Raw genomic sequence first — 23,457 nt, 5'->3', positions numbered from 1 at the left:
AGATCTCTCTTCACAACATTTTTTGCTCACGAAGTAAAGTAAGGTCGATCTTTCCAGTAACCATTCCTTGGTCACAAAGTAAGGTCGATCTTGCCAGTAACCATTCCTTGGTCACAAAGTAAGGTCGATCTTGCCAGTAACCATTCCTTGGTCACAAAGTAAGGTCGATCTTCCCAGTAACCATTCCTTGGTCACAAAGTAAGGTCGATCTTTCCAGTAACCATTCCTTGGTCACAAAGTAGGGTCGATCTTCACAGGTCGCTATCACTGTAGTTATATTCCTAAATTGTATTCTCTTTTCTAATAATTGGTACTATCCCCCTTCCACTTTGGTATTCACCTTTAAAGATCTGATTTCCTACCATAATTAAACAACGTGGTGATGTGAGAATCGCTCTGATCTTTTTATGAAACTGCTCTTGTTTAATTTCGTCTTATGTTACTTGTCGTCAAATTCTTGCTGTATGTTGGTTTTCTGTAGTTTACTGCTTCTTATCATAATCTCATAATCTTTGTTTATTTTTCTTGTTTTTTTTTTATGAAAAGAATTAATGTATATCTCCATAATCTTTTAATTTCTTTCCTTTTGTCTAATTTCCAATATTTATATTTCAGATATCTTTAAAAAGCGATGTTCCACCTTCGTAAGAAACACCAACTGAATTCGTAAGTGGTTTTTTACTGAGTAACGTATATAAAACCAGTTATAATTGGATGATATACTAAAATATTTCCCAAACCAAACGTTCTCTATGATACAAAGTTAACATAACTTCCCTCAAACATGATTTATTTATAAATACTCCTTAATCATAAACATGCAACAGCCTGCAACAGTACCATCATAAATTTGTAGAAACCTGTCTCCCTTTCGCCTTCTTTCATCTAGCATTTTTTTCTTTAGTTAAATTTCAAAATATATTCATTTGCCGCTTTCGGATTGAAAGTCGGTAGACTGGATGTACATGGGGCGGTAGGGACAGTTTGCATGGTTTAATGTTTACGTAGGGGTACACTTAGCATGGTTTGATGTGTATGTAGGGGTACACTTCGCATGGTTTGATGTGTGTAGGGGTACATTTTGCAGGGTTTGTTGTACATATTGGTGTTCATTTTGAGTCTAACTAATGTTATATGGTTTCTGATGTAATTTAGAACTACAAGCTATAAAAGGAGTCAAGACACAACAGCTTGACGGTATAAGATAAGAACATAAAATTTTGTTAAATAAGTAAGGACTTTAATTATATAGTAAGTAAGGACTTTAATTATAGAGGGGGACACGTAACAGCTGAAAAGCTGACAAACCTGTGGCACAACACCACATTTACGCATGGTTAACAATTCGCGAATCTCCTTCCTAATCCTTCGACAGAACAAATTTTGATTAGCTTTCAAAAAGATAATTCAAGTTGTTGTTTTTTTCTTCAACATGTATGCATGCTTGACAAAAAAAATGTATCGTCTACAGGGACTACTGTAGCAATTGAACTTTACCATGGAAGAAAAAAGAAAATTTGTAAATGCAATCTTCAACGAAGCTGAACGATAAAAACGCGTCAATGCAGCAATACTGTACACGCAAAAAAATATGTTACATTGCAGCACGTTATATTCAAAGAAAAATTTCACTTGGAGCAACTGTACAGTCACTGTGAGTGCAGTGTACAATGTTAAAAAAGGGAACAGTTCTAAATGTGGAAGGGAGGAAACATCTGACCTGTTAAAGTTATTAGTAGTTTTTAGTACAAAATGGGAATCAAGCTTTAGAGTTTGTTTCCACTAGCTGAAAATTTTGTACATTTTTCCAAAAAATTTAGCATGTTTTGGATTCTTGTTATTTTTCTAGTGTCACATGGCTGCTTTAAGCATATGGAGTTGCTGGTCCGAACAAGAAGTTGGCATTCCACTATTCAACGTTGCTTCAATTCTTTCTGTTTTTCAGGTGTTACTTGGGTACTTAGAGCGTATGAATTTCCTAAACGTATGTAAAGCTTTGATTCTCGTTTATGATACATAGCGTTCCCAAGTCGCAAATCGATCAAAATCAACCGATCATTCAGTTTATCAACTTGTTGTTTCATCCGATCATTCAGTTTATCAACTTGTTGTTTCATCCTCAAAAAATGCTAAACGATCATACGAGGCAGCTGCATGGCAGTTTATCAACTTGTTGTTATCAACCGATCATTCAGTTTATCAACTTGTTGTTTCATCCTCAAAAAATGCTAAACGATCATACGAGGCAGCTGCATGGCAGTTTTGAATATCATATGACTTTTACAATATTTTATTGAATTTTTAATTTCAGGGAATTTGATTGGTAGTCTTGACGGTCGTTATGGATTTACCTACAAACATTGGCTCATAGATCCTGCCTATAGAGATTTTATCTCGTTTGAGAGAAAGAGAGTTTTAGAGAAAAGTTGCATTAAAAAGTAAGTTTCCCAGTTAAATCGCAACATTAATTGTAGTTTTGAACATTTTTAGAAAAATTCAAAATACATCAGTGACACAATAAAATTTTAGTGAGCCTGGGGGAACATAAAATACTCGCGATTTGATATCATTTATATTAGTTTGTTAGTTTGATATGACAAAACAGAACATACGTGAGTGTCTACACTGTAGTGACAAAACAGAACATACGTGAGTGTCTACACTGTAGTGACAAAACAGAACATACGTGAGTGTCTACACTGTAGTGACAAAACAGAACATACGTGAGTGTCTACACTGTAGTGACAAAACAGAACATACGTGAGTGTCTACACTGTAGTAACAAAACAGAACATACGTGAGTGTCTACACTTTAGTGACAAAACAGAACATACGTGAGTGTCTACACTGTAGTGACAAAACAGAACATACGTGAGTGTCTACACTGTAGTGACAAAACAGAACATACGTGAGTGTCTACACTGTAGTGACAAAACAGAACATACGTGAGTGTCTACACTGTAGTGACAAAACAGAACATACGTGAGTGTCTACACTGTAGTGACAAAACAGAACATACGTGAGTGTCTACACTGTAGTGACAAAACAGAACATACGTGAGTGTCTACACTGTAGTGACAAAACAGAACATACGTGAGTGTCTACACTGTAGTGACAAAACAGAACATACGTCAGTGTCTACACTGTAGTGACAAAACAGAACATACGTGAGTGTCTACACTGTAGTGACAAAACAGAACATACGTGAGTGTCTACACTGTAGTGACAAAACAGAACATACGTCAGTGTCTACACTGTAGTGACAAAACAGAACATACGTGAGTGTCTACACTGTAGTGACAAAACAGAACATACGTGAGTGTCTACACTGTAGTGACAAAGCAGAACATACGTGAGTGTCTACACTGTAGTGACAAAACAGAACATACGTAAGTGTCTACACTGTAGTTACAAAACAGAACATACGTGAGTGTCTACACTGTAGTAACAAAACAGAACATACGTGAGTGTCTACACTGTAGTGACAAAACAGAACATACGTAAGTCTACACTGTAGTGACAAAACAGAACATACGTAAGTGTCTACACTGTAGTGACAAAACAGAACATACGTGAGTGTCTACACTGTAGTGACAAAACAGAACATACGTAAGTGTCTACACTGTAGTGACAAAACAGAACATACGTGAGTGTCTACACTGTAGTAACAAAACAGAACATACGTGAGTGTCTACACTGTAGTGACAAAACAGAACATACGTAAGTGTCTACACTGTAGTGACAAAACAGAACATACGTGAGTGTCTACACTGTAGTGACAAAGCAGAACATACGTGAGTGTCTACACTGTAGTGACAAAACAGAACATACGTGAGTGTCTACACTGTAGTGACAAAACAGAACATACGTGAGTGTCTACACTGTAGTGACAATACAGAACATACGTGAGTGTCTACACTGTAGTAACAAAACAGAACATACGTGAGTGTCTACACTGTAGTAACAAAGTACATGAAATACCAAAAAACTGTAAAGTTTTTGTAACATAAAAAAAGCGTCATATTATTTAGCAAGTTGCTATGCCACAATTTTGTAACTTTAATCAGTTTTGTTTTAATTAGTGCTGTATATCGTATTTACAGTGGTTTTTAAGCAAGTAACTGTAAAAGATCCTATGTCACTATTCATTTCCTATAAAATACACATACTAACCAGCTTCTATGTTTAAAGTACTTAGCATGTATTTTTTCTTTTTCTAAATACCATTGTTAGAAAAAACTGTTAGGTATGTTTGAATTTCATCTATGAAATTTATAGTCTGAAGAGATTTTTCATTTGTCTTACCGTTGGTTAGTCTATTTCGTTTCATTTGTTACAATACTGTTCAAAATTTCTTTTTTCTTAACTAAAAATATCTAATAGAAAACGAAGTGCCTGTACATATCATCTGTACATTTCATCACCTTGATGAATGGCGCAAAATTTAACATTACGTCGTTCATAATATTTTGCTGGTTGTACATACCATAAAAATCTTGATATCGTACACAAATAAGAATATAGAAGCTCTCTGCTTTGCTTGCATTTTAATGGTTGTACATACCATAAAAATCTTGATATCCTACACAAATAAGAATATAGAAGCTCTCTGCTTTGCTTGCATTTTAATGGTTGTACATACCATAAAAATCTTGATATCCTACACACATAAGAATATAGAAGCTCTGCTTTGCTTGCATTTTAATGGTTGTACATACCATAAAAATCTTGATATCCTACACACATAAGAATATAGAAGCTCTCTGCTTTGCTGCATTTTGATAGTTGTACATACCATAAAAATCTTGATATCCTACACACATAAGAATATAGAAGCTCTCTGCTTTGCTGCATTTTGCTGGTTGTACATACCATAAAAATCTTGATATCGTACACACATAAGAATGTAGAAGCTCTCTGCTTTGCTCGCAGCAATTATTTGTAAACGTTTTTTTTATTGCAGCAAGAGTTGGAGTTTCTGGTTAACCTAATGTACCATTTGATAATTAAACTTTTATAAAATAAATAACAAATAGTAAAATTGATAGAAAAGTTTACAAAGTTAGTCAGAATTGCTGCAGTACATAACACACCTTCCTTGCTCTGCTAACAACTGTGAAATTATTGAAATTGCATAATCTTTGAAAGAATTTATTTGTTCTAAAAATTAGGAACTGAGCACTCTAGCTACATGTAGTTAAAGTAACTAAAAAATACAACGTCTTCAATATGTTGAAAGTATGTTATAACTTATAACGAAGTAATGATTCTTACTGTTAAAATGTATGAGAAAGTTTTCTTTTCTGTTTTATGTTCCTGCGTTCTAAACAAAGTTTGAAAACATCTCATGTTAAGCTTTTTTGCATCGGGATTCTAGTTTTTTCTATTCCGACAATAATACTTGTAAATTTTCCATATATTTATTCACTCTACGCAGCGCGCTGAGATAACACTCAAAATAATCTTTTTATCAGTGTACTTCCTGCTATGATCTTTTTAAATAAATGATATTGCAAAACAGGTATTCGACACAGAATCCAGAGCAAAGTAATTTATGATCCCATGTATATGATTAGTCAATTTTTAGTCTTATTTATGTCTTATCGTATGGAAGTTTCATCGTAGTTAATGTTGGTGCACCAAAGTTATCAATTATATTTTTATGATATTTAGAAGCAAATCATGACGACAACTTCCATAAACTTCTAGACAAAAGTAAGAATATTAAAGCTGACGTTCACAAGGCTCTCCAAAGGTAATTTTTCTTTCATGGGATATCGATTATGTATGTTGACCTGTGCATGTTGGAACATTACGAAAAATAGTTTTTAGACAATATATAGTTGTTGTTTCTTGTTTAAGTTGGTCGTGGCTTAGTGGGAAGTATGGAATAGCTCGCCCAAACAAGAAGATGCCGTTTCCTCATTTGTATGTCACAGTTGATTTTGAGAAAGAAAATTCGGATGCTGCTATCAAAAATGAGATCAATGAAAAGTTAAAATGGAAAGCATCGAAATACATCGAATTACGATCTAAACCATTGAAAGAAGCAAAGTTTCGAATGCTGTCTAAAATTATAGCGGAAAGAACCGAGAGTAGTTTTGGAACATTGACAATGTTCTGCCTTAAGAATGATATGTACTATGCCTTGACCTGTGCTCATGCTGGTGTTGTCAATAATTTGGATGACCGTCAACAAGACTTTTGTGGCGGAGTCCAATTTATGGAAATCCAAGAATCTCTAAATGCCACAGTTAAAGAAGAAAGCATGGAATACTTTTACCAGAGCAGATTGTCCGTGTTCCGGATCAAACGAGAGTGGTGTCTAATGAAGAAGTCGATATTATGTACATCGTCATTGGTAGGGAGGAAGATTTTCAGGAGCTTGCTGTAAATAATCAGATGACTCTCAATTTAGATTTGGATATGCAGTGCCATACAGGCCCTCACCACCTGCATTGCATGTGAAACATCCAACTCCAATGTTCTCAAAAGACATCTGAATCGACTACACATCAATCCAAATGCATTTTCGACAATTCTTCGTGCTCGTGAAAGTCTATAGTTAAAAACTTTCTCATCACCTATTGCAGTCTGGTGTGGATATGGTTTCATTAGATTTTCATTCAAAGCAAATGCCTCATCTCCAAGCAGAAAGTAAAGTATAGGCAATAATGTATCTCTTAGTTCTTCAGCTTGTGGGAAATAGCATGTCTTGCATATGTTTTTAAGGTGACTGTCTGTAAAAATTCCTCCATCTGACTGGTTGCCAGGGGCTCCAAGATCAAATGAGATGAATTTAGAATTTGCATCTGCAATAGCCAAGAGGACTATGCTAAAATGTTTTTTATAGTTAAAGTACTCAGAGGCTGAGTTTGGAGGTGCACACAAGTTGATATGTTTACCATCAATGTTGCCAACTGCATGGGGAAAGGGCCATTTGCATATAAATTCATCAGTAATGTGTAACCATTGTTGTTTTGTTGTTGGTGGCTTTAAATATTCTTTCTTCAGCACATTATACAAAGCTTCACAAACCTCAGGTACAATTTTTGAAATAGATGAAACTGATATTCAGAAACTGTACATCAAATCTTTGTATGTGCACCCTGATGCTAAGAACTTTAATGTTACACACAAGCGATCATGAGCAGATATAGCATCTCTCATAGTGGTGTTTCACTAGTCAAAGAAGCAAAGTCTGTCTTCAACATGTGACCTTTCCAATTATGTTTAGTTTCTTTGTACAAAATACTATTTTTGAGAAACTTGATTTGTAAGTCTTTCATTAATATTTTTTTACCAATAGATAAAAGAAACAAATTCAAAGGCTTGATGGAAAATACAAAGATTTATCAAGTTGTTTATCATTTAATTCCCAATTGTTAGTTTGTACATATAAATAATTAGTATTGGTAGCTGTAAGTTGTTTAAGCAAAACAGAAGAGTAGTCGTGCTTGAAGGGGTTAGCATTTTTGAAAAATTATATCTTGTTCTTGACATATATTACACAATTCCAAAAGACTGTTAGTAATACACAATAATATATGATAATATAAAGGATTCTCTGGATTTTTATTTTGAAATTTTTATTAAGCTTTCAACTCGGTGCTTCGAGCCTTCGTCAGAATGTGAGAATATATTATGATACCATCTTATACCATCCAATAATATCAACTCAACTACCAACCAACCAATCAGACGCTCCAAACGCCTACAAAATCTTTGTAAATAATATATTCTCACATTCTGACGAAGTCTCGAAGCACCGAGTTGAAAGCTTAATAAAAATTTCAAAATAAAAATCCAGAGAGAATCCTTTATATTATCATAATATGCCTGGGTTACCAATTTTCAAATATACAATAATATATATAGAACTTGATAAATTTCTTTTTTGTAGCTCTTCTAGTTCAACATACTTTCTTTATGAGTTTTCAGTAGATTTATCAGGTAATGACAATACACTTATGATGCTTATCCATGGTAAATTTTCAGTTGACTTATCTCGTAGGACTGAAGCAAACATTTTCTCGCTTCCTTAGGAGCATTTTAACACAGATTTATCCATTTGAGCAAGAAAAATAGTAGCACCAAACTGTTTACAAACAGTCAAACACACAGAAGAATGAAATAATGTATAAGTTTGACGTGATTGACAGGTCTACTAAAGAATTCCGTTTGATTTTCACTTTTAAAAGGTTAAAATGTCATAAAATAACTTAATTGTTACATCCAAAATATGCGTTTCTCTACCGTCGATTTTCTTTATTATGATGTGTGTGTGTACTGTGTTTCACGAATTACTGAAGCATTATTTTCACATGATATGCTGTCGGTATCGTAATTGTTTTTTTTCGCTTGTTATCGTTCATATAAACAGTATTGGAAATCAGGAGGGAGTGAATATTGAAATAAATTTTAAAGTGGAAGTTTTGACCACCAAAATTCCATTGGTAGACGACCTTCGTCATGGATTTACCTGCAAACGTTTGTTCATAATTCCCGACACTCGCTAAGTTACATCATTTGGCAGCAAGACGTTTCACAACGAAGACAAATTTAAAAAGTAAGTTTTATCAATAAATATCGACTTAAGAAGAATTATAGGATATACAAAATACTCTAGTTTAACTTTAGAGACATAGTAAAAGTATGAAATGTTCATGGTTTAGAATAAGTCTTTCTTATTTCCTCCGCCACGTGTTTATTCGTTTTTTAATTTGATATGACAAAACAGACCATACATGAACAATTTTATTCATATGGCTTTGAATTGGTCATTGGAAATGTATTGTATTCCCATAATTTTCTTAAGACGAACATCGTCCATCAAAGCCATGTGATCGGAGATCAGTGGCTTATCTGTAAGTTTACCAGACCTTGTTATATTGTATTCTTTACATGATTAAAGGCTGATATTCTTTAAAAATACTTCAGACGTCAGACGTTGCGTCAGACGTGCGTCGATGCGTCAGACGTTAATTTTCATTGCCGAAAGTTTGTGTATGTAACTTATTTATAACTCTCTGTACAAATACTCCAGTAACTATACGGACTTAAACAGTTCTATAACATTAGAGTGTTTTTTTTGCCGCGTTTTTAATCACAACTAAACTTTCATACATACAGAATCTCGACAGTGTTATATTTAACGTATTCACGATGCTTTAGCTTTGTTAGCGTGTATATTTTCTCTTCTTCATGACAATTTTATGAACTACAATTTTATGAATTATATAATTCTTGAGAAAACTGTTCTTGGTGTTTTCTAAATTAATTTTTTCATTTATGATATGTGTATAAACCATTTTGCATTGATACTTTAAATATTGTCATTCATGAACATTTTAATGAAATGATTTAACAAGAAACGATTGCTTGTCATCAATTAGCTCATGGTACAACTGAAAATGTCGGAAATGTCTTGTCCTATGTCAGATACTTGTGTATATCAAACATTATTCTGTATATCAAACATTATCTGGATTTTGCAGCGTTTAAATTAAATTAGTCCCTTCAAGTTTGCATGCCATTACCTATATTCAGGCATAATTTCAATCTACTCCATGTTTTAAGAGTAGCAATATTCCTATAGTCTTTGTGAACGTTAAGTAAATTACAATTATTGCAAATATTGAGGATTATCAATGATCGACTTCATATATACGTTAATGTTTGAAAAACGAAAGAAATAAAAGCTACCGGTTCATTAAATGCACCATACTAAGCAAAACAAGAATGATGAGAATATTAAAATGACAGTCGCATATGAATGCAATATGAATACGATATGAATAATTTGTGTTTTTACTAACTATTTTTTCTTTTATGACAAAGAAATGTATTGCAACGCCGCTTTCAACAGATTTTACACTGTCTTATATCTGTAGTTTGAGCTAAATTGATATAATCTTTATCTCTAACATCTGTATGGTGGCCTATGAGTGCCATAGTAATTTCTAGTGTTTCCACTCCATTATTGACATTATTTCATTTCTATTTATTTACAAAGCAAACTTGATTTATTTCACAGTTTGAATTTTAATATTTTTTTAACAGTTCAATTATAGTTTTGTTTCAGTTTTCTAGTGTTTCCACTCCATTATTAATATTATTTCATTTCTATTTATTTACAATTCAAACTTGATTTATTTCACAGTTTGAATTAATTATTTTTATCACAGTTCAATTATAGTTTTGTTTTAGTTTTGTTTAAGTTTGGCTTTTTCTCCAAATCAGTTCAATTTTCCAAAAATAAACTGAATCAATCAAATGCCATGGCCTATGAGTGCCATAGCCTGTGATTAGCATCAAATATTAAAATTTTCTGTTTAATTAAACGACATGAAGTATAGCTCAACACAAACAAAGCAGTCCATATTCGCACGTGGGGTATATTTTTGAATTTTGATTATTTATATTTCTTTACACTTTGAAATTGCTACCATTCCGAAGGCTGTTTCTCTAAACTATGTCAAAACGAAATTTTAAATAGATAAGACTTAGTCTATTTCACGAAATGAGGATCTTGTAAAATACATATTGAGAGACAAAATACAAAGGGGTCATTCGTTTACGAATGACAAACAACAATAACAGTTGGGTCCAGGCCCCTTATCACTCAACGATTATCCCATTATGCTCTATCCCCCCCCTATGTCTTTACTAGTATAGGAAAGCGTAATATAAAGTTGTTCTATGATATTTGTTCATCCTCTCAATTTTCTAACAGCCCTTTCTTGTTGAAATCGAGTAATCTGCGTAGAGCTAGTGGTGCTTTCTTGCTTGGTTTTGTGGTCGCTGGTGTAGGTTCACTGGCATCTTCAGGTATTTTGGTTGCGTTTGGTGAAGTTCCATTTGCGGTATCTGTGCTCGGTAGTGGTGCTGGCTCCGGGGTATCAGTCTGTGTCACCGGTCTTAGACATGGTAATGACGGTGTTTGTTTTCTGCTGGCTGTCATTTTGTTGGGAGTAAGGTTCTCCGTTGAGACTTTTGGTATCAGCAGCAGGTCCGTATCAATAGTATATTTGGGTAACTGCTCTTGTACAGGTGTGAATTGCCGGAGAAATTTTCTGTTTCTTAGTGTAATTCTGTTGGACCCGTCGACTTTGACGCGGTATTGATCGTGTTGAAGGACTTCGATGACTGTTCTAGTCTTGTCCCATTTCGTAGGGTACGGTCCTGTTTGGTTCTGTATTCTTACGTGATGTCCAATGGACAGACGTGGTAATCTTCTTGTGTGTTCTGACCAACGTTCCGCCGCTCTCATGTGCCGGTTTCGTAAAGCCTCCTCGCGAGCATTGAGTGTTTCCCTCCAGGTGACGTGTGGCCTATAACGGCCGGGGAAAATTGGTATGAAATCCTTAATGGGTCTACCGAAGACGCATTGGGCCGGTGATAACTTCGTGTCGGTATCAGGCGTGCTACGATATTGTAAAACAGCAATTTGTAAGGCGTTTGTGTTGAGGCTACCAGTGGGGCCGGTATTGTTCGTGATGAGGCGTTTCACAGTTTTGACGGCAACCTCGGCGCGGCAATTTGAGTGCGGGAATGCAACGGAGGCGAGGCGGTGGTGTACTCCCCATTGTTTGAGGAACTGCCGTGTTTTGACGGCGGTGAATTCTGGTCCGCCGTCAGTAGCGCATTCGTCTGGGATCCCAAAGGTGGTGAAGACGCGACGTAGGCAATTGATTAGTCCGTCGCAACCGTCTTTGGCTCGTTCGATAATAGGCCAGTTAGAGTAACGGTCTACGATTACGAGATAGTTGGATCCTTTGTAGTGGAAATAATCCGCACAGATGCACTGAAAGGGGTAGGCTGGTGAGATGGTTGGTGTGGGTGGTGCGCTGGGTTGGGATGGTGCCATCCGGTTGCAGTGGTTGCATTGCGTACGCATTGCTGCAATATCTGAGGTGATTCCCGGCCAGAAGACTGAGTCCTCTGCGCGGGATGTCATAGATGATATGCCCTGGTGTGCCGAGTGTAGAACTTCCAGGATATTTTTGCGTAACAGTGGTGGGATAACCACACGATCTCTGTACATGATGACGCCGTCCACAGTGTAGAGGCTGTGGCGGAACTGGTAGTATTCTTGTAGTGGTGTCGGCAGGTCATTACGTGAAGCTGGAAAGCCAGATTCAATGACATTTATGAGATCGTGCATAGTGGTGTCGCTTGCAGTTGCCATGCGTACCCTGTCCCAGGTTGTGGCGACGTTTGTAAGTGCTAGTGAAGCGAGTGAAGCGATGTTTTCGTCAAAGCCGGTGTGTATGGTAGTGTCCTTCAACTCTGCTATGTCGTCCTGGAGGTGAAGCATGGTGGGGTTCTCTGGACCTGTGGGGTGGCGGGAGATCGCATCGGCGGCTTTGTGACGGATACCAGGGATATGGATCATTTGGAATCTGTACCTCAGTGTCTTCTCCTTGAGATTACGTAGGCGGGGGTTTGGGATGTTTTCCAATGTCCGATCACCGAATAGTTTAAGCAGGGGTTTGTAGTCTACGGCGATTGTGAGGTTGGTGCAACCGAGTACGAAGAACCTGGCTTTGTCGAGGGCGTCTGCGACCGCCAGTGCCTCCCCTTCTATCGGTGCATATCGGGATTCAGCAGCATGTGTGAAGCGGCTGCCGACCAGGCTGATCTTCCACCCGGTGTGGCAGCATAGTGGTCCAGTCGACTGGCATTCACAGTGTTTTTGGAGTAGCCAAAAGCCAATGCGTGTTTTGACCAATCAGTGGCAAGACAAGTGAGACGTGTCTTGTCAAAGATGCGAACGCCCTCATGGATTTCATTTATGATAACGGATTTGGATTCCTCAAAGAGTGTGTTGAGTTCCTCGTCCCAATAAAACTTCGTGCCGGGTTTTAGCAGTTTTCTGAACCGTAGCATGCGTTCAGTGGCTCCAAATGCGTATGAGACTTGATTGATCAGGCCAAACCAAGAGCGGATGTCAGTGATACTGCGCGGCTTTGGGAAATGGCGAATAGCATCGATGAATTTCCTGCTTGGGCGAACAGAGTTTGATGTGATTTCAAACCCTGCGAACTCGACTATATCTGAGCCGAAGACAAATTTGTCTGGGTTGAGGATAATGCCGTTTCGACCGCAGATATCTAACCATTCGACAGCCTGATGAAAACTTTGGGTGAGGTTATCCGCCCAAAGTAGGGTATCGTCTATGCATTTGGTTTTGTTTGGAATGTGTGATACAATCTCATCGAACCGGCGTGAGTAACCGTCCCCCGAGGCAATGTACCCTTGTGGCGCTGACTTATACCGATAGCGACCCCAGGGAGTGATAAAGGTGGTGAGGTGTCTGTCGTCTGGGTGAAGGGGAACGCTGTGATAACCGTTCCAGCAGTCGAACACTGATTTCTTTTTGCCACTGGGAACAGAGCGTGCCTGGTGAAAGGGGCTCTGGGTGTGGTGGGTCTCCCTAGTGGCGTTTGCATTTAGTGCCTGTAGGTCAACGGTCCGTCGTGGTTTACCGTTCTTTTTCGCACAGATGACCATCCTGTGGCACCAGGTGACAGGCTCGCCGATTGGGACGGATTCAATCACGCCGAGGGCCACGTCTTGGTCAAGGCCAGCTTTCACCTCGTCCTGCCAGTGTAAAGGGACTGGGATTGGTGTATGGTGTGCTTTAGGTTTCGCATTTGGGTCAATCATGAGACGCATTGGTGGACCTTCCATGCGTGGCAGTTGTTGCTCGCAAGTGTTAAACGTGCTGGACTTTTAGTGATGGAGCAGCCAGTCCTCTATTTTTTTCCGGTTATCTTCGATTGCAGGGAAGGGCAGTACTGTGGGTTTAGGTGGCGGCAGTTGGCAACGTTGGCAGTCACTTGTGCGCTTTGATGGGTGTTCTGCTACAACGTGAATAGACTGGTTAGTATGTATGTCTACTGACATTGTGTCTCCCACGGTGGGGAAGCTGTTTGGGATGATTCCCAGGGCGGCGCATGTCTCACGACTGAGGAAGAGTTTATTTGAGTCACGAGTGACATATACAATTTGACGGCTCTCCAACACCCGTCCGTCTTTGGATTGACCAGAGAATCTCACGATGGCTGCACCGATGATATCGATGCCATTGTTGTTCGCAGCGTGCATGCGCATAGTGACTGGAAGCAGGTCTTTCTGGCGTAGTCCTAGTCGTTTCATTACATGCATGCTAGCAAGGCAGCTCTGGCATCCAGTGTCCGCCATTCAATGTGACTGAGCGATGTCTTGTAGAATGCAGGGTGTACCCGAGGGCTGTGCAGTCCTCTGGGTGACACTTCGCATTTATATGGAGGAACGGTTGGGACTGTGACGGTTTTTTTCACCCAACGGTCATTCATGTCATTGTAAGTATGGTGGTTTAGCAGGATTCCGTTGTTGCAATGCTGATGGCTTTTTGTCATGCATAGGTTGTCAAACACTGCGTCCTCTTGGTCTCGGTTTGCGTTGTGTTTTGCGTCCCGACGCTTAGTTTTGTTTTTGCTTCTGCACATGGAGGCGTTGTGGTTAGGGCGTCCGCAGCTATCGCATGTTTTGCCGTAGGCTGGGCATTCCTGTCGTCGGATGTTGGGTGGGGCGTTTCTACCATGGCCATGTTTGCCACAGTAGGAACATGGTCCAGTTTTATTGGTTTGCACGCCCTGGGTCGTATTCTTGTTTGCCGCGGCGATATTGGCTTCTGGTAGCATCGATGCTTTGGCTATTGAGTAGGTGGGTGGCCAAACGTCTGCCGGCTTCTTTGGCTTCTATGAACAGAAATGCCTCCTCCAGTGTCATATTTTGATTTTTATCGCTGAGCAAGTCTAGTTGGATGTCGCTGTCGGCGATTCCAACGGTTAATGCGTCGCGTAGGATATTGTCTGTGTAGTTGATTTCTGTTGCGCAGTTGGGACAGTTAATCTTAAACTTGCATACGCTGGCTTGTCCACGAAGACGTGCACCGAAGCTGCGGATAGTTTCGTCACGGTCCTGGCGCATGTTGTGTAGTTTGATGCGGGCCACCATCGTGTTTTCCTCTCGTACAGCGAGTTCGCGGATTGCAGCCATGACGTCGTCGATGGGTTTGTTTGTGAGGGTGCCGCCAGCGTTAGTTACACCGTTGCCTCCATCAATATCCACGAAAGTTGCAGCCTCTGTTCCTCTGAGTGCTATGCTTAAACTTGGTAAAATAATTCAACCAACAGAGGAAATAGTTACACTATATATTGAAGAATTCAAAATACGTGATAAGACATGGGCTCAGCCGTTTGAAGTTACACTCTCTATTTCCAAACAGAAATTTGCAAGTGGAGGTGTCAGAGATGCATACATTGCCACCCCCATATCAGGGTTGCAGCCAGGAAAATATGTGCTGAAAAAAGTTCGAGAAGAAAAAGTTGGGAAATAAAGCAGCTGTTTAAATCAATTGAGGAGCACACAAGAAAAGCAGTGCAAATGAATGCACTAGTTAGGAACTTTGCAAAAACATTAGCAAATGAGGCTCCCATTGAGTATGGTCATGTTCTAAATTACACAAATGTTTACTTTGGAAGGCTCTATAGTGAGTTTGTAACATTGGAAAATTATGTAGAGGGTGAATTTCAAAAGTATGTCAACAGCACTGGTCAAGTTTGTGGGAGTTGTGAGGTAACACTCAAGGCAGAATCATTCTGTCACTATACCTATGAGAAGTCTGGACAACAGCTAATGGTTTTGGACATCCAGGGAGTAGATCATAGTTTGTTTGATCCAGAGGTTGCAAGTTCAACTCTTATTGATGAGATTGACAGCACAATTTTCTTTTGCTGTGGCAACCTTTCGACAGATGCCATTGATAGGTTTAAGGTAGAGCATGTTTGCAACAAATTTTGCCTTATGCTTAAGCTCAAAGAAATGTAGATAATATAGTTAAGTTTTGACTGACATTTTAAATCAAGTTTGATTGACAGTAATAATGTTTTTGTTCAAATTACTTGATTAAGTTCAGTTTTCAAAATACGATTTTAATAAAGCGAGTTTGTATTGTGTCTTGAAAAATATTCACATCAACATGACTCTTTAAGTATAAATAAGCTTCCTTAGCATCACTGGGATTAATTTCATGTATTTGGGGCAAATTCTTCTTACACTCTTCACCAACAGCTGGTCTTAAATAATCATCATTGTCTTCCAAAACATTTGATAACTCAGAAACCTCAAGCAGTTGTTCTTCTGTAATATCAATTCCACATTGTTCACCACCATACTTCTCTGGAAAATGGAATATGTGTTCTGGAATTCCTGCTGGCAGTTCTTTTCCTTTCTGTTTACGTGTTCTGTGCTTATTCCAAACACACTCACGAAAAATATCTAGTTCCTTTTGAATTATTGGGATGTATACATAAGCCAGTAAGTCTCTTTAAGAAACAAGTAGAGTGTTTGCATGTTGTCAAATATATTGTATAAGTACATACAAAGATATAATACGTTTCTCTCGATTTTACCATTTAAATTTACAATTAATTTCTACAATTTACACAAAAGCACTAACATCAGGCATGACTTGAAATAAAATGCATGCAATTATCATAAGTACCTGTCATTTTGATCACTGGAATCATAATCTCCACTTTCAACCAAGCATTTAAGTTGTTCCTTAAAAAACCTTTCCATTCTCTCAAGAAGATCCCTCCACCACCTTTCAATCTTGTTTTGAGTGGAAGGTCCATAAATTATAGCATCTAAAGCGTTATGCAAATCACCTCGTAGGAAGCAATGAATTGTTGCCATGACATCAGTTTCTGTCCCTCTGTCTAACCTTAATGTTTGTGGCAAAACTGGACAAAAAAGATAATAGACTTTAAAATTTTGATTGTATTCTCACTATTTTCATCCAGAAAACATATGGAACATAAAAAAAGTGAACAATATAAAATTGAAATTCAAAATATCTTACCCCTAGCCTTAAACAGATATTCAAAATAGAATCGTCCAATAACCAATGGGTTGTTGTTAGTTGTCCACACTTTCAGAAAGTTAACCCTGCCACTGTATACATCCAGTCCACCATAGATGCACAAAGGAAACATAGATTTCTGATAGCCACAAAGCTTATCATGCCCATCTAAGGACATTGTAGAGTTTGATCCCTGTTATAATTTAATAAAATGAAGGCTCAAGTTAGCAGTTTTCAGAAGTGGCATTGCTAAGGGGAGATACATGCCTCAATAAAATTTTGTTGTCCACCCTCAAGTGCTCCTCCTTTAAACTTTGAAAATCAAATTTGCATGGTGATTTTTTACTACAAACTTGTTTTCCACCCACATAGTGCAAATTGTTGTGCACAGAAATTTCTTTTAGCTTGTTCCTTACACCACTCATCAAATGGTAGAAACACAATACTGGTTTTTAGAATAAAGCTTAAGATGATGTAAATTTTCATCACAAAAAAGCCGCATAGTTTTAAAGAAATACTAGGAATATCCTGAAACAAAGCAATTAATATTTTACTTATCGCAACACAAATAAAATAAGGTGGCTGACTTACTCGACTAACAAACGCGTTTGTCCTACGTGGTCGTTTCGGTTTTCCAATTCCACCTCGTGATTGCAGTCCTTCTGGGTCAGCTTCACCCATTACAGCGTAAACTAAGTCGCGTGAGACATTGAGTCCATGCACCTCTCTTACCTTTTGCTGCATTGCCCGATAACCTAGAAGAACGCCAGGACCGTTCAACTCCTTTTTGACAGCTGTTTTAACGTCTTCCAATGCAATGTCGTAGTTTGTGTATTTAATATTAAAATGTTGAAGCCTGCGACTTAAAGTGCAAATGCATACATGGGATAATCTGCAGACATAAAGTCTAGTATCTCTTTTCGTTTTAAATTTCGCTGTACATATTTTTCAAGATCATGTCTCATCTCTTCATCATTTTCCCAATCAGAGTTCCTTATGCGTTCCGCCATATTTATAAAGTATAGAACCCACTTCATGTAATATGGAAATATAGGGTTTATGAGGTGAGAATTACAGGGAATTGTGGGCTATGGCACTCATAGGCCATGGCATTTGATTGATTCAGTTTATTTTTGGAAAACTGAACTGATTTGGAGAAAAAGCCAAACTTAAACAAAACAAAACTGAAACAAAACTATAATTGAACTGTTAAAAAAATAATTAATTCAAACTGTGAAATAAATCAAGTTTGATTTGTAAATAAATAGAAATGAAATAATATTAATAATGGAGTGGAAACACTAGAAATTACTATGGCACTCATAGGCCACCATACATCTGCATTCTTCAAAAATTATCATTTTCCTATCCAAATAAAAACAAGTTTCTTTTACTGCTGGGATAATGACGTTGTTGAAAATCATATTTATCGTTCAAATGAACATGACGTTTCTACATTGTCGTTAAGTTTCGATTGTTTTCATAAAGTTGGCAAGTCTTTGAACAAGCATTGTTTGTTGAAAATGTTGTTAAGTGTGTGTTGTTTTTAAACACTTACAGGAAAACTTTCCTGTCTAAAGTTGGCAATTTTTGAACTAGCATGGTTTATTGAAAAAAAAACAAAGATTGACATTTACTAATTCATATGTTTTCGTGTAAAAGTATTGCTATCATATACAAAATTTAAATTTTTTAACATTAAAATGGTACTGTTCATTTTCATATCTTTTAAGGCCAATATTTCTATTCTATCTTGAAGACGGACGGGTTACAAAGTTTAATGATGTTTTAAAACCTAGCTTTTTTCTTTGTAATACCTAGTTCACGTTTCTCCAGTTTTCCTGTGAACGCAAATAAATAAGTGTTTGTTCGTTCACAGAATTAAAGACTCGACATTTTCATTGCATTCTGTGACTCCACAAACTCGAGAAATTCAGAAATGGATACGAACGACTCGAGCATTTCAGAAATGATCGTCAAAGACTCGGGAATTTCGGAAATTGGCACTAAAGACTCGGAAATTTTAAAATTTGGCACCAAAGACTCGGGAAGTTCTGAAGGTAACACAAAAACACCCTATCATTTCATTTTATAGATAAATTATATTGCCGACACTTCAAGACACTATTTATTCGTGTGTCATAAATAGTAACGTAATATAAACATTTTTTGGTCGATAGTCTGTAAATGATGTTCATTTCATGGAGATTAATAACATTTACTTAACTGAAGCCAAAACTATTTTCAATGTACATTCATGTGCTACATTGTAATTTTGTTTTGTACCTTGCTTTTTCCTTTCAATTTATTTTACTACATGCAGTTTTCTGTTATCACAGTTCATCTGTCTCTACAGTTCTAAATAAAATAACAGTAGTCATAAATATTTTTACGCTCCATTTTTTATAATTGTAGTCAAAGAACTCAGAATACGATATGACAAATTTATGTTTGTATTAATTATTGAACCTGTCGTGTGTAAGTGAGAAATGACTGTTTTTTTTTTCAATTTCACAGAATCTTTATTGTCTACGCTGCTGGAAAGTAAGTACTAAAAACAATACTTATGACAAATGTTTTTGGCCAATTTTCTCTAAATGAGTCAAACTGTCACCATAAAACGTATAAATGTGCATAATATTATTTTCATTGGTATTTTTCACATTGCAAATGGAAAGGAGGCTTTGTTCTAAATAGTCACGGTTGTAGTATAGTACGGGGTGTCATCAATATTTTTACACTCCTTGACTTATAATTGTGGTCAAAGAGCTCTAAATTGTTTTATTTTCCATTATTACTATTACGATTCAATGCGTTCTAACGCAAAATTCTGATGTCTGAATTTCGCTGTCATTATTTAAAATCAGGTTTTTACGACAATAAAATTAGAATAATTGAATAAAGTTCATTATTTTTAAGAAAATATGTTGTCCCTAACCATATCCTTGCAATTTTTTAGCGATAAGAAAACCAATTGTAAATTAATTAATCTTTCATTCCGTAAATATTAAAATAATATTTTCTTGGAGGTCATGACATTTACTGATGATGAATCTTCATATATAAAGCATAAGCAACAAAAACATTTAATTTCATTGCATGAACAATAACCTCCATTGTTGTAAATGAAGTTTAGTATTATGAAAACTACGAAACAAGCTATTATTGTTTCTTTACTAGAAGTAATAATCCAACTATAAACGACCACAATTATTACCTTTGATGATAAAACCACGAAAGTTTGCCACATTACTATAACTTCTCCAGTAGTATATTATATGGATATGGTTAGCCTGAAGATGTTATCGAATAATGTGCATGTCATGAATAAGCTACATGGAAACGTTGCTTCTTAAATAAGTCCAATTTCTAAAGTCTTTATTCAAATTGTTTTACATAAGTTTACTTCTTTTGTTAAATCAGTCATGTTTTGCACTGTTTCATGTTACTTTTCCTATAAACAATGAAATACACATAGTGCATGCCCAGGGTACTGCATGTATGTGGTCCAAAATCAATCTGGGTGTTTTTGTACACTTGCAGTGTCCTCTTAGTAAATACCTTTAAACAAGGGCAAAGCAAGTACAAGTTATTACATCGTTCGACACTGTACATACATGTTATATAATCACTATATTGAAAACAAATTACTTTTTTTTTACATACACGCAACTAAAATACGATTGATACGTTAAACTTTTATTTTGTACTTCTCTCTTAACTTGTTTACCCAGACAAAATTGAGATATATTAAAATTAAAGTATGCGTGCAGTAACTTTAGTTGATAATGATGTGGCTGCATTCGCCGCAGTATATTTGCGTAGATTTTTTCCATCTCGGTTATGACGCGCTACGTAAAGCCTAATGTGAATGTTCAATGTATTGGTAGTTAGTTGTTTTTCATAGGGTGTATTCTTTCGTTGGTAAAACTCTCGTTTACGAAAGATTGCTCTTTTCCAATTTTCATTTTTTTTAACACAGTGTTTCAACACCTTTAATACTCTTTGGCAAACCGGCTTTAAACGCTTTTGTTTGTAATTTTTTATGAACATTAGAGCCCAGCTTATTGCAATTATATGAATTGTTATTGCAAAAATAAGAATGTAATAAAGGATTTTTAGTAATTTTATTGACGTGTCGTCGGAACGCGCGACATCTTCAGAATATTTTTATAAAGTTAAAAAATAAGAATAAAAAGTAGCTACAGTATTTACAATGTCGAGTAAATTAAGTAGTAATGGAGAGGTTAACCAATCATACGAAGGCTAGAAGAATGACAACCCAGCTCTTTGAAGGGAAAGAAATCGGACGTTCGGCAACCAGAACGGAACATAAAGTGAAGTGATAAGTGCGGGAAAGCAGACGAGCAAAGTTAAGTTTGTTGTGTTAGAACTTGAACAGCGTGTTTGCCATTAAAAAGCATACTAAAATGCATGTTGTTTTCGGTAGTGTCAACGTCTGTGTTATTAGTGTTAGATGTGGCGAAAATGCGGCTTAAAAACCGGATTCCCAAACTCCTGAGATTTCCTGTAGTTTTCAAATTCACGTGTCAATGCGGAGCTTTGTATGTGGGCCAAACACGGCGATACTTTCACGGCAAAGCACGAGTCTCAGAACATTTGGGAGTCTCGCCTTTAACGGAAAAAAATGCAAAACAGCTTCGTTGTCCAGTATCTATAAACATTGTAATGAAACAGGACATATCTCCTTTCCTGAAAATTTTTCCATACTATCTTCTTCTCATTCTAATTTAAATCTCGAACCATTAGTTCGTGAAAGCTAACTTATTTCGAATTTTCAACCCTTCTTATTTTTGTTATGGCAATTCAAATTATTGCAATAAGCTGGGTTCTAATGTCCATTATAAGATTTTATTTCCCGCCTGGAAAATCTATTGTTTTTGTTTGTTCATGATGTTTGTATCAAGATAAGACAGATTTTATTGAAATTCATCCACCATTCTTCCACCTTCTCCGACGTTTTTGATTTTAGCATTTCACTTTACCTTTCATTTGTGAATGTTGAAATAAGTTTGTTTGTTTTAAGATAATTACAGTTTTATATAACGGTGACTGTGAATTAGTCGAAGTGTCAAGTGTAATATTGTTTTTATTGTTTATTTTTTCTTAATGTAGAACTGACGATAATTCAAAATCTGCTAGAAGGTTAGTATAATCTTTCTGTATATTACAAAAATAATGAAAGTTTATGGCTATTGACATAATTGCAATAATAAGTCATACAAAGTATAAGTTTTTATTAAGCCTTTAATGACCGAGCGCGAGGTCTATACGGAGAAATAAAGGACCGAGATGGCGAAGTTTGTAAAAAAAGGTAACGGTCCGATATTTCTCAGTAAAGACCGAGAAAGCGAGGATATCAAAAGGATTATTATATGGCATTATTTAACCTGAAACGAAGCTTGCTTTTTTTCTCTTCCTTGCTGTTTTTACGGGTTGATTTTCACTTTTCTAGTTTTCCTCCATAAAAACTAAACTCCTTTCAAATTGTATCGTCTGGATAGTTAAACTGTTTTCCAAGTGTTTTTCCTTCGAATCACATTCGTAAATGGTTTTTGTTTTGTTTATTTTGCGTTTTATTGTTTGCTTTACAAAGTTTGTTTACATTTGACAGTAAAATTACGCGTTTTGGACCGTGGTCGATTACGGTAAAATGATGGACCGGCAAAAAGATTTCTGAGCCATTCAAAGCGCATCATTTAGCCGGAAATGACGCTTGCCATATAACAATGATGCTTAAATTATTTTGCACTTCCTTCTCACATGTAGAAACTTAAGTATGACTGTTTAGGTTATTTGAGGCTTTTAAATATACACGGTGTTGAAATTGAATTGAAAAATGAAGTGTAATTTCTACTTTGATCCACTGTCTTGTACTTCTTTTTTAACTTTTGAATCAAACTTGTCATGTGTAAACCTAAACATTATGTTGTTTTGTCGTTTATTTATATATAATGCAGATGAGCAACGAAGACTTCGTAAAGGTATTATCTTTGTTATTATCTTGCAGCATACTGATAATAATATGGTTGTTTAGGGTTGCTATTTTATTTGCAATGTTGAGTCATAAATGATCATATTCCTAGTCTTATGAGATATATTAAAACTAAAGTATGCGTACAGTAACTTTAGTTGATAATGATGTGGCTGCATGTGCCGCTGTGGATTCAGTAGGAATTTTGCGTAGATTCTTTCCATCTCGGTTATGACGCGCTACGTAAAGCCTAATATGAATGTTCAATGTATTGGTTGTTAGTTGTTTTTCATAGGCTGCATTAGGTGTATTCTTTGGTTGGTAAAACTCTCGTTTACGAAAGATTGCTTTTTTCCAATTTTCATTTTTTTTAACACAGTGTTTCAACACCTTTAAACTCTTTGGCAAACCGGCTTTAAACGCTTTTGTTTGTAATTTTTTATGAACATTACAGCCCAGCTTATTGCAACTATATGAATTGTTATTGCAAAAATAAGAATGTAATAAAGGATTTTTAGTAATTTTATTGACGTTTCGTCGCTACACG

The 23,457-nt window shown here is 36.4% G+C and overlaps 3 protein-coding genes across 6 annotated transcripts in view; 1 reads left to right on the top strand and 2 right to left on the bottom strand.

Moving 5' to 3' along the window:
- Positions 1–23,457, top strand: part of LOC124455578 (serine/threonine-protein kinase/endoribonuclease ire-1-like) — a 261,076-nt gene that overhangs the window by 38,309 nt on the left and 199,310 nt on the right. For 2 of the 4 annotated variants that reach the window (XM_047006222.1, XM_047006221.1), the window contains exons 2-5: positions 18,795–18,975; positions 19,433–19,459; positions 22,052–22,081; positions 22,897–22,920. In XM_047006222.1, the coding sequence (XP_046862178.1) occupies positions 18,855–18,975; positions 19,433–19,459; positions 22,052–22,081; positions 22,897–22,920 (202 nt within the window). In that variant the 5' untranslated portion in view covers positions 18,795–18,854. Of the gene's footprint in view, positions 1–8,101; positions 8,570–8,813; positions 8,868–18,794; positions 18,976–19,432; positions 19,460–22,051; positions 22,082–22,896; positions 22,921–23,457 lie in introns of those variants that run through there. The other 2 variants (XM_047006220.1, XM_047006219.1) reach the window with 2 other exon arrangements.
- Positions 10,721–12,397, bottom strand: LOC124455801 (uncharacterized protein K02A2.6-like). The gene has a single exon (XM_047006420.1). The coding sequence runs from the start codon at positions 12,395–12,397 to the stop codon at positions 10,721–10,723; it is 1,677 nt and encodes a 558-aa protein (XP_046862376.1).
- Positions 15,816–17,914, bottom strand: LOC124455590. Its single transcript, XM_047006249.1, has 4 exons — positions 17,507–17,914; positions 16,916–17,108; positions 16,556–16,796; positions 15,816–16,376 (listed from the first exon to the last, which is right to left on the bottom strand). The coding sequence occupies exons 1-4, from the start codon at positions 17,657–17,659 to the stop codon at positions 15,971–15,973; spliced, it is 993 nt and encodes a 330-aa protein (XP_046862205.1). The 5' UTR covers positions 17,660–17,914; the 3' UTR covers positions 15,816–15,970.

This window comes from Xenia sp. Carnegie-2017, unplaced genomic scaffold (assembly GCF_021976095.1).
Source record: "Xenia sp. Carnegie-2017 unplaced genomic scaffold, XeniaSp_v1 HiC_scaffold_4, whole genome shotgun sequence".
Classification (NCBI taxonomy): domain Eukaryota; kingdom Metazoa; phylum Cnidaria; class Anthozoa; order Malacalcyonacea; family Xeniidae; genus Xenia; species Xenia sp. Carnegie-2017.
Note: the sequence above shows the minus strand (reverse complement) of the source record. Positions and strands in the feature narration are given on the sequence as shown.